This window comes from Mesocricetus auratus, unplaced genomic scaffold (genome assembly GCF_017639785.1).
Source record: "Mesocricetus auratus isolate SY011 unplaced genomic scaffold, BCM_Maur_2.0 Super-Scaffold_100028, whole genome shotgun sequence".
NCBI lineage: Eukaryota > Metazoa > Chordata > Mammalia > Rodentia > Cricetidae > Mesocricetus > Mesocricetus auratus.
Window position 1 is genome coordinate 13,875,954 of NW_024429209.1, and position 10,356 is coordinate 13,886,309.

Below are 10,356 nucleotides of genomic sequence, written 5' to 3' on the forward strand. Positions count from 1 at the left end.
GCACGCCTCCCTTTGCATTAGAATCCTCTGTTTACCCCGTCTGTCTCCCCCATCCTTCCGTAGGGCTCTGAGTGTTTTGTTCAGGGCTGTAGAGGCAGCTCCAGAACTCAGCCTGACTTAGACTGGGCGCTCCCCGAGCACGTGCTCAGGAGTGGATCAACTCATTTTCGGGGCGCCGGTCTGCGGGGGGGGGGGGGGGGTCACCGCGCTCGGCAGAGGCCAGGCGCGGCCACCAGGGGGCGCCGGAGACGCTCGGACGCCGCCCGGTCCGGCCCGGGAGGAACCCAAGCCGCATCTCAGCGCCACGCGGCGGGAGCCCCTCCAGCCCCGGCGCACCTGCTCCTGTCGCGGTCTCGGGCCGCGCCGCCGCCCGCCATTGGCGCAGCCTTGACAAAGGGGCGTGGTCAGCGCCGCGGCCCCGCCCCTAGCGCTCCTACTTAAAGAGTTTGCAGCTCCGAGGGGGAATCGTAGTGCCGCGGCCGGGCCTCGCGAGCGGACTTGCCGCCTATCGGCCTTACGTGACCCGGTGACCCCGGCTACCTAGGTCGCCCCGGCCACCATGCCGCGCTCCTTCCTGGTTAGGAAGCCGACCGACCCCCGCCGGAAGCCCAACTATAGCGAGTTGCAGGACGCGTGTGTGGGTGCGTGGCGGGGTGCGGGACGCGGGCGGCTCGGGGGGGTTCCGAGGGTGCGGAGGGACAAGTTGGGTTCTGCGGGCGCGACAGGTGGACCGGGAGCTCCGCGTCTCGGCAGTTGGGGTCCACGGAGGGGGTCTGTGGCCCAGGGCGGGGAGGCTCCGGGACTGTAGACCCGAGCGAAGGTGGTCCCGCGGAGTCCGGGTGGGGGGCGGGGAGACCCTCCACCCGGCGCCCCGAGAACCGGCCCAGCTGACCCTCCGTTCTCTCTCTCTTCTCTGCCCGCAGACTTCGTCTTCCAGCAGCCTTACGACCAGGCCCACCTGCTGGCCGCCATCCCTCCGCCCGAGGTCCTCAACCCCGCCGCCTCGCTGCCCACCCTCATCTGGGACTCGCTCCTGGTGCCCCAAGTGCAACCGGTTGCTTGGGCCACCCTCCCGCCGCGGGAGAGCCCCAGGGCGGCAGAGCTGACCTCGCTGTCCGATGAAGACAGCGGCAAAAGCTCCCAGCCACCCAGCCCGCCCTCGCCGGCGCCGTCGTCCTTCTCTTCCACTTCGGCCTCATCCCTGGAGGCCGAGGCCTTCATCGCCTTTCCCGGCTTGGGTCAACTGCCCAAGCAGCTAGCCAGGCTCTCGGTAGCCAAGGACCCCCAGTCCAGGAAGGCCTTCAACTGCAAATACTGCAACAAGGAGTACCTGAGCCTGGGCGCGCTGAAGATGCACATCCGAAGCCACACGCTGCCCTGCGTTTGCACGACCTGCGGAAAGGCCTTCTCCAGGCCCTGGCTGCTGCAGGGCCACGTCCGCACCCACACTGGTGAGTGTTCCCGCAGCTGCCTCACATCTCTCCGCCGCCCTGAGTGCTTGGCCCCTGGCACTGGTGGACTCAGCATTTGCTCTTGATGCTGCCAAGCAGATGGCAAAGTAGATGTAACTTGCCCTGCACCCTGCTCCTTGCTGTTAGGGCTGGGAGGGAGGGAGGGAGCACCCCCAGCTCCCGACTCTGAGTCATGCCAGACAGGATAGTGGTTTTTTTTTTGTATTTTGTTTTTCAGAGACAGGATTTCTCTGTGGCTTTGGAGGCTGTCCTGGAACTAGCTCTTGTAGAACAGGCTGGTCTCAAACTCACAGAGATCCACCTGCCTCTGCCTCCCAAGTGCTGGGATTAAAGGCGTGTGCCACCACCGACTGGCTCAGGATATTGTTAGATTCCCCACCCAGCCTTGAATCCTGGGTTGAGACTTTGCTCTGTCTTTCCATTTCTGAAATGCCTGAGAACACTTTGTGGGGTTTTGTACGTAGTGAAGTCCTGGGTATAGGGACCATGCTAAGCTAAGAAATGACTTTGCTGGTCTCTCGACCTCAGAACGTGTGGAAGGCTTCCAGCACAGCCTGTCCTTGATGGTGGGAATCCCTGGTTAGGAGTAATCTTTGGAAAGAGTGTTGAAGTTTCAAGGGCCACAGCTATCAGGCTTTAGGGTGTGATCTGGCCATTGGAGCTGTGCATTTCCTGTTGTGAGCAGCCAGCGGTGGAGTGGTGAGGCTGGGAGGTGGGGGTGCCGTTTGCAGGTCTCACTGACATCCTTATACATGAATGGCCGCCCGGTTCTCCTCCTCCGGACGCATATTGCCTCAGATTTAACCTGTAAAGTTCTAACAGCCTGGCCTTTCTCCTGCATGGCGGTTAAGCCAAGGGGCTCTGCTTTGGAGAGAGCTGAAGCCCGCAGGGGTCCTAGGCTGCCTTGCATCCAGAGGGACTTTGTTTTGATGTAAAGGCATGGCTCAGACAAAACCCTTGTTGAAATGCACCACCCTGTTCTCAGGGAGTCCCATTGTGTGTCTTAATGGTGGCCCAGGGGGTGGGGGCCTGCAGGGTTAGAGCAGGTGCATGGGGCAGCGGTGCCCAGCACCTGTTCTGACCGCAGCTGCTGGCTCACTGCGTTGCAGGCCCCTTTAATCCAGGGGGTATCGCGTGTACAGTGCACCCCTCGGTGGCCTTTGTCCCAGCCGGCCTGGTGCCGATTTCACACTTGCCAGGAACACTGTAAAGGCGTCTGGGGGTCGGGGATGTGTGAGGAGTGGGGGTCTACACTCCTGCACATGTCCTCAGACCCCCCAACTCCATCTCACCCTGTTGTCCGCTCCCCTCCCCTTTGTTAAGATTTGCTTAAATTCACCCCTTCCCTGCTAAAGGGACAGGTAGTGCTTCAGCCTGTGGCTGGGAGGGGTCAGGTCAGCACCCCTGACTTGTAGGGGCCTGCAGACCTCTGCATCAGCAGCACTGAGTTGCCGAGGAGTGATGGAGGGTCCCTGTGGCTCCATTACACTGGTTCCCTTCCCCAGCCCTGCGGAGTGCCACCTGGGTTGCCACAGGCTTCTGTGGGTATGTGCCCCCTAGGATGGCTGGAAGCAGCTCTGCTCAGTGAATACCTGCTGAGTGGGTGGGTCCCACAGGAACCCTGCCGAGATTCCCTCTACCCAGAGGCTCAGCACACCCAGGAGCCATTCATCAGCCCTTGAATTCCAGCACTAGAATCTAACCAAAGGGCACCGCCTCTGGGCTAGCAGGCCTCGAGGGAGGGCTGCCTTGCTTTGTTTAGAGCAGCAGGTCCACATTGTAGCATCACGCTTGGCACATAGTAGGAGTGCCACAGATACTTGGTTTTGTTGTTGGTATTTGTTTGTGCTGCTTAGCTAGTCTGGATTCATTCAAACCAGAGTCCCTCTTCCCTGTCTCCAGTGCCGAGACCACAAGTGTGGCCCACCATACTCGGGTCCTTTTTACTTTTAAACACACACACACACACACACACACACACACACTTATTAATTCTGCAAGCAGTTGTTAAACAATATAGCCCCTGTGCACTATAGTCTTGGCTGGTTTGCCGATGGGGTGTCTGTAAGCCTGTAAGCCCACGGGCTGGGCCTTAAAGTGGGCTGAGGAGAGGTTCCCTGCTGGTCTAATGGGGAAATAGCCAAGATTTGGGATTGCAGTGCTGTGGGCTGCAGGCAGAGTGCAGAGAGGCCTCACTGGCTCTGGGTGGGGGTGGGGAGGCCTCTCCAGGCTGCCTCTCAAGCTGTGTCCCAGACAGAGTAAATCACAGAACGACTTCAAGGCTGATAATAGAGCACCAACCACAGCCTCCCCTGCCTAAGGCCGTGGTTAAGACCAAGGGCTATGGAGGCCTGGAGGGCAACCTGGAACCTGCTTTTGCCTTCTGTGCCTCAGTTTCTCTATCTCTAATAGGACTGCAGAAGGGTCAGATGACAATAATCAGAGGTGTTCAGTGCCTGCCAAACTGGACAGGACTTTGAGTTGACCCTACTCTGGGAGGGAGTTTGGAGACTCAGAAATCTGGTGGTCAGGGCTACACACAGGAAATCCAGAGACCTCACCTGGTACAGGCCTGTGCACAGTAGGTATCCCGGGCCTGGGTATACTCGGGCTCCCAAGGTGCATCCGGGCTGATCAAGAGCAGACCCTCCTAACCGCTGTGTGGTCTCTCCCCAGGTGAGAAGCCCTTCTCCTGCTCCCACTGCAGCCGAGCCTTCGCGGACCGCTCTAACCTGCGCGCCCACCTTCAGACCCACTCAGATGTGAAGAAATACCACTGCCAGGCATGCGCCCGCACTTTCTCCCGGATGTCCTTGCTTCACAAACACCAGGAGTCTGGCTGCTCCGGAGGTCCACGCTGACTGACCCTGCCGTCTCAGCACCCTTTCCTCCGGCATCTCCCTGGTTCCCTGGAGCTGGCCCTCACCACCAGGACTCCGTCCAGCCTCGGTCCAGGGACCTGTGGAGGCCATGTCTGGCCCTGGTTCCTGCTTGGCTCTCTTGGTGGCCTTTTCCACAGACAACAGATGGAGGGTCAAGTGCCTTGGTTCCCTCCCTGAGCCACCCCTCAGGATTCATGAGGGTTAGCCTCTGGACACAGCTGCTTCGAGCCATAGGACTAAAGCCAACCCACTGGCTGGGAAGCTTGAACCCCACTCAGGGGACCCCTACTTCCCTACCTCCCCCAAGGACCCTTCAGGCCAACTTCCTCAAGGTACAATAGACTATGCAATAGTCTTCCCCACCCCCGGCTTCATCTGTGCCTCAGCGGGGTGGTTGCTGGACACATGTCCAGGTGCCCCTGGACCGGGCCAGCTGTTTCAGCCCACCCCCATTTGCCCTGGTGACACCTGTTTCACAGTTTAACTGTCTGAGAAGGGACCATGAGTAATGGCTGTCACTTGTTAGGGCTAAGTGGGGTGCTTCAGCCTGGCCTACGTGTCTCCCAGAACTATTTTGGGGCCCAACAGGTGGCCCTGGGAGGAAGATGTTTACATTTTAAAGGTATTTATATTGTAAGCAGCGTTTTGTATAGTTAATGTGTATAGTTTATTGATACTCAATAAAGTGGTTAATTTATATACTATACTAAAAACTGGTGTTGAAGGGGACACATTAAAGGGACTTACGGGAGAGACTGGTCGGGGTCTTAAGGCCTGTGCTTTGGAGTTGTAAGAGTGTCAGGAATTCGGGGACTGGGCTGTAGTCCAATCCAGGTACTGTGCAAGCGTTCCCACACTCTTCCGCCCTCTAGCATAGGAAACTGCTTCAAGGCCTTATCTACAGCCTGGCCCTGTGCTGTGCTGTGTGTGCCTCCACTGTGGCTGGTCTCTGGGGCAGGACTAGTTGCCCCTCCCAGCTGAAGGAGGATGTCTTTCCTGTTCCCAAGGGCCTCCCTGTCAAGCAGGCCCACACCTCCGTCTGGCTGCTGGGTACCAAATGGCCTTTGATGCAAGGAAATGGGCTGGCTGGAGCCAAGGGGGTGAGAAGCCAGGCCAAAGGGTAGGGGTCACTCAGCTTCCTGCTCACAGAAGCAGAACTGTGGCAATTCACCTCAGGCTAGTTGGTGCTGGTGAGCTCCACTGAGGGCCTCCTGGGGCCCAGAGAAAATGAGTGGCACCCCCTGAGCACGAAGGTGCCAGTTTCCTGTGGGGAGCAGGGCAGGCGTCGCCTGTGGAGCTTCAGCATAGCCCAGCTCCAGCCGGGCGGGGGGTGGGGAGCTTCCAGCTCCAAAGAAGAGATGAGTCTTCTAAACAGGAAATGGTGACCCGCAGGCGGGAGCAGCCTAATGACTTACAGCTTTCCTCCCAAAAGGGAAAAAAAAAAAAAGTTCTCTAACAATTGCCAAATTGTGGCAGGCCTCCCTGAAGGGAGGTTAGTGAGGTGGGTGCTGGGGGCTGGGCACCAACTGGCTAAAGGCCTACAGTGTCCCCAAAAGGTTTCTCCACAGTAGGCTGATGAGTGAGTGACTTCACCCGGGCCTGGAGGGATGGGATGGGTCTCCAGGACCAGACTCAGCGCTGAGGGCCTGGCCCCAGGTCCTGCGCCTAGGACTTGGTCAGCCTCGCTCCGAGCGTGCTGAGAGTCAGGTAGGCCTGGCTCCTGGCCCTGACTCTCACCTCTCATTGCCAGATTCCCTCAGCTCTCAGGCCCAGTTTCTGCCTCTAGAAATCGGAGGCAACAGTGTCTGTCTCTGGAGACTGTTCGGAGACATTCCTTCACTCATTCAGTGGGTACTGTGAGCAGGGGTGTGCCAGGCCCTGTGAACAGTCGCTGCACTCAGGAACTTCTGTTCTAGTGGGGGAGACAGAAAACAAACAAGGATTAAACACCCTGCTTTCCTGCCTCGGTGCCAGGATGGAATGAGGCTGGAGAGCCGGAGAGAGAGCTGCTGCAGGCGGGCGGGCGGGCGGGGTTCCCACCAAGGCATCCAGAGCCCTCAGGAGGGTTGACATTCCACGGAGGGGGAGGAGGACGATGAGAAGGATGGAGTGATGGAGTCGGGGAGGTACGGGTGGGGGACACAGGGGAAGAGCAGGCTGCAGGCCTGGAAGGAGCTGCCCCTGAGCGAGACCAGAAAGCCAGGGGCTGGCTCCCCGGGGAGCCGGGATCCACCACTGCGGGGGGGGGGGCAGAGATTAGGGTTTGGGAGGAAGGAGAAGCCAGGGTCAGGTGAGAGATAGCAGGTGACAAATGGCCTGAACCAGGGCTGTGGTAGCCTTGGGGACTGACTTAGTGCCCACCCTGCCTGGGGCCTGGTTCGCTTACTTGGGGCTGGTAATGGACTCTCGTGTGTGTGTGTGTGTGTGTGTGTGTGTGTGTGTGTGTGTGTGTGTGTGAGAGAGAGAGAGAGAGAGAGAGAGAGAGAGAGAGAGAGAGAGAGAGAGAGAGAGAGAGAGAGAGAGAGGACGGCGCTGACCCAGAGGGAGCTCCAGTGGGCAAACAGACGGGTGAGGACAGCAAAGCACTATTCACAGAGATGTGCAGTTTTTGACAACGGGAAGGGAAAAGGCCTAGGAGGGAGCAGGCCAAGGAGAGACGAGATGTTTGGGATTTTTTTCTTCTTTTTAGTTTTTTTTTGTGTGTGTGTGTGTGTTTGTTCTTTGTTTTTGGTTTTTAGAGATGTGTAGTGTTGGCTCTCCTGGAACTCTGTAGACCAGACAGCCCTAGAACTCAGAGATCCACCTGCTTCTGACTCCTGAGTGCTGGGATTAAAGGCGGCGCCACCACACCCAGCATTTATTTATTCTTTTTTCCCCTTTGGTTTTCTTTGAGACAGGGTTTCTCTGTGGCTTTGGAGGCTGTCCTGGAACTAGCTCTTGTTGTAGACCAGGCTGGTCTCGAACTCACAGAGATCACCTGCCTCTGCCTCCCGAGTGCTGGGATTAAAGGCGTGCGCCACCAACGCCCGGCCCCATTCCCTTTTTTGAAGAGAAGGTGTCACTGTGTAGACTAGGCTAGCCTCAAACGTGTTAGCCTTCCGCCTTTGCAGTTTGAACGAAGGCATTATAAGCACTGTGGTTTCCCGTGGTTCTGGGGATACAAAGCCCTCGCCTAACACTGGGCGCGTGCTCCACCACAGCCCTGTCTATGATGTTGGCATTTTTTAAAGTACAAGGCCACCTAGGCCGTGAGGCTCACGCTAGCGCTCGGAAGGTTAGGGCAAGAAGATTAAGGTGAAGGTCAAGCGTTCACTGCCTGCCTGAGCTACAGAGCAAGACCTGTCTCAAAAAGGAAGAAAACAAAACAATAGCCCAGGTGTGGGGGCACACCTTTAATCCCAGCTCTTGGGCGGCAGAGGCAGGTGGATCTCTGTGAGTTCAAGACCAGCCTGATGTAGAAACCAAGTTTGTACTGGCCAGTTTTATGTCAATTTGACACAAGTTAGAGTCATTTGGGAAGAAGGTAACTCAGTTGAGAAAATGGCCCCATGATATTTGTCTGCAGTGTGTTTTCTTGACGGTTCACTATAGGCGGTACCGCCCCTGGGCTGGTGGTCCTGGGTGCCAGAAGGAAGCAGGTTGAGCGAGCCAAGGGGAGCAAGCCAGTGAGCAGCGCCCCTCATGGCCTCTCCTTCGGTTTCTGCCCTGATTTCTCTCTGTGATGCGATGTGACTTGAATGTTGGAAACTGGAATCAACCCTTTCCTCCTCAAGCTGCTTTTGGTTAGGGTGTCCATCACCGCGATGAAAACTAAACTAAGACAAAATTCCAGGCCAGTCAGGACTACATAGCAGCAGGTCTCAAAGATCAAGCCAGAAGTCGGGAGCTCTGTGGGCCATCCCTCTGAGTGGTCCTGGCACTTCCTCACAGCTGAGTCTGGGCTGGACACTCCCAGCAGGACAGCTGCAGGACACATCTGCGTCTGTGCCAGATTCAGTGTGTGGTACTATAAGTGCTACATGTCCCTGGTCTCGTCCCTGGTATCACTCGGCCACCTGGTCAAGCTGCTGCAGCCACGCCTCCATGCAGTTGCATGAACTCAGGAGAGCTTGGGGACACTCTGCTCCTGCTCTGCCTCCTGTCACCAGTTTCAGCTTGCACTGGGGCTCTGGGCTGACCCATCACTAGCTGCCGCAGCGGGACGGGGTGTGCCTCAGTGGGCGTGGGCTGGAGTAGCATGCCTAAGGCTCTGTCTGGGCTTGTTCCCAGCACTGCATTCATGGGGCCTGATGGTTCCTGCAGGTAATCCCAGCACTCAGAGAAGGAAGGAAGGAAGCTCAGGAGTTCAAGGTCATTTGTAAAAACTAAGTTGGAAGCCAACCTGAGCTTCTGCCTCCAAGAACCCACTTACCACGGTGGTCCCAAAATGGAGCCCTTCCGACTCAACCATCCCAACTGCATTGGTCAGTTGACTTCCTGCCCAAGAGCAAGCCCCTCTCTGGGCCGCAGCTCAAGAGACAGGCCTGCGGAGATGCTGGCCAGGGCAGCAGGATCAGGCTGGGTCATTCCAGGAAATAAACTGGCTGTAAAGCCACCCCCGGGTGAGTATCCCAACAGGCAGGTCTGGAGCCAAAGCCACCTCTGGGTACATCTGGGCCCTGTTAGTGGCCTGGCAGCTGCTCAGGAGTGTCCCCTAGACTGAGATGTGTGGATCCCAGCAGGCTGGGCTCTACAACGACCTTTTTTCTCATGCTTTCCAATGGTCAATTTCGCAAATGTGGTAAGAATTTATGTCCTCAATAAAAAAAAATGTTGCTGGAGGGATGGCTCAGCACTTAAGAGCACTAACTACTCTTGGAGAGGACCCAGGTTCAATTCCCAGCACCTACATGGTGGCTCACAACTGTCTGTAACTATGGTTCCAGGGGATTCAATGAGCTTTTCTGAACTCTCCAGGCACCACACATGCACATGGTATACACATACATATGAGCCAGCAAAAGAATTCACACCCATAAAATATGAGAGACAGAGAGAGGAGAGAGGAGACATGAGGACCCAGGCCACTACAGCTTTCCTGGTGCCTGTCCTCGGTCCATATGTCATGAAGAACTTGATTTATAGTCTCTCAATTTTATTTGCTTACTTGTTTGCTTTTGTTTTTTGAGACAGGATTTCTTTATGTAGCAGTGACTGTTCTGGAACTCACTCTGTAGACCAGGCTGTCTTCAAACTCAAGGAATCCACCTGCCTCTGCCGCCAGAGTGCTGGGATCAAAGGTGTGTGCCACCATTGCCTGGAGGTAGTATACACCTGTTGTTGTGGTTGGTTTTTTTTTGTTTTGTTTTGTTTTGTTTTTGAGACAGGGTCTCACTGTGTAGCTTTGGAATCTATCCTGGAACTCGCTCTGTAGGCCAGGCTGACCTCAAACTCACGGAGACCTGCTTGCTTGTGCCTCCCGAGTGCTGGGATTAAAGGTGTGTATGCCTGGCAAGTGGTGATGGTATATACTTTTAACCCTGATATGTGGCATATATAGGTGGATCTCTATGAGTGTGAGGCCAGCCTGGGCTACGTAGCAAGTTCTATGCCAACCAGGCCACACAGTAAGACCTTGTCTTGAAAATAAATAAATAAATTGGGTGGTGGTGGCGGCGGTGGTGGCGGCGGCGGCGGCGGCGGGGCACACACCTTTAATCCCAACACTCAGGAGGCAGAGGCAGGTAGATCTCTGTGAGTTTGAGTTCAGCCTGGTCTTTTGAACGAGTTCCAGGACAACCTCCAAAGTTACAAAGAAACCCTGTCTCGAAAAACCAAAATAGGCCAGGCGTTGGTGACACATGCCTTTAATCCTAGCACTCGGGGAGGCAGAGACAGGTGGATCTCTGAGTTTGAGACCAGCCTGGTCTACAAAGAGAGTGCCAGGATAGGCTTCAAAGCTACACAGAAAAACCCTGTCTCGAAAAACCAAAAATAATAGGTAGGTAGGTAGGTAGGTAGGT

General features: G+C 56.3%; 1 protein-coding gene across 1 annotated transcript; it reads left to right on the forward strand.

Annotated features, from left to right (window-relative positions):
- The first annotated feature begins 448 nt into the window (after positions 1–448).
- Positions 449–5,058, forward strand: Snai1 (snail family transcriptional repressor 1). Its single transcript, XM_005074428.4, has 3 exons — positions 449–641; positions 924–1,451; positions 4,149–5,058. The coding sequence occupies exons 1-3, from the start codon at positions 560–562 to the stop codon at positions 4,331–4,333; spliced, it is 795 nt and encodes a 264-aa protein (XP_005074485.1). The 5' UTR covers positions 449–559; the 3' UTR covers positions 4,334–5,058.
- Positions 5,059–10,356: the final 5,298 nt, after the last annotated feature.

Coding starts and splice junctions, on each gene's coding strand:
- Snai1 (XM_005074428.4), top strand. CDS start 560: ATGCCGCGCTCCTTCCTGGTTAGGAAGCCGACCGACCCCCGCCGGAAG. Junction 642..923: donor GTTGCAGGACGCGTGTGTGG/GTGCGTGGCGGG, acceptor CTCTGCCCGCAG/ACTTCGTCTTCCAGCAGCCT. Junction 1,452..4,148: donor CCACGTCCGCACCCACACTG/GTGAGTGTTCCC, acceptor GTCTCTCCCCAG/GTGAGAAGCCCTTCTCCTGC.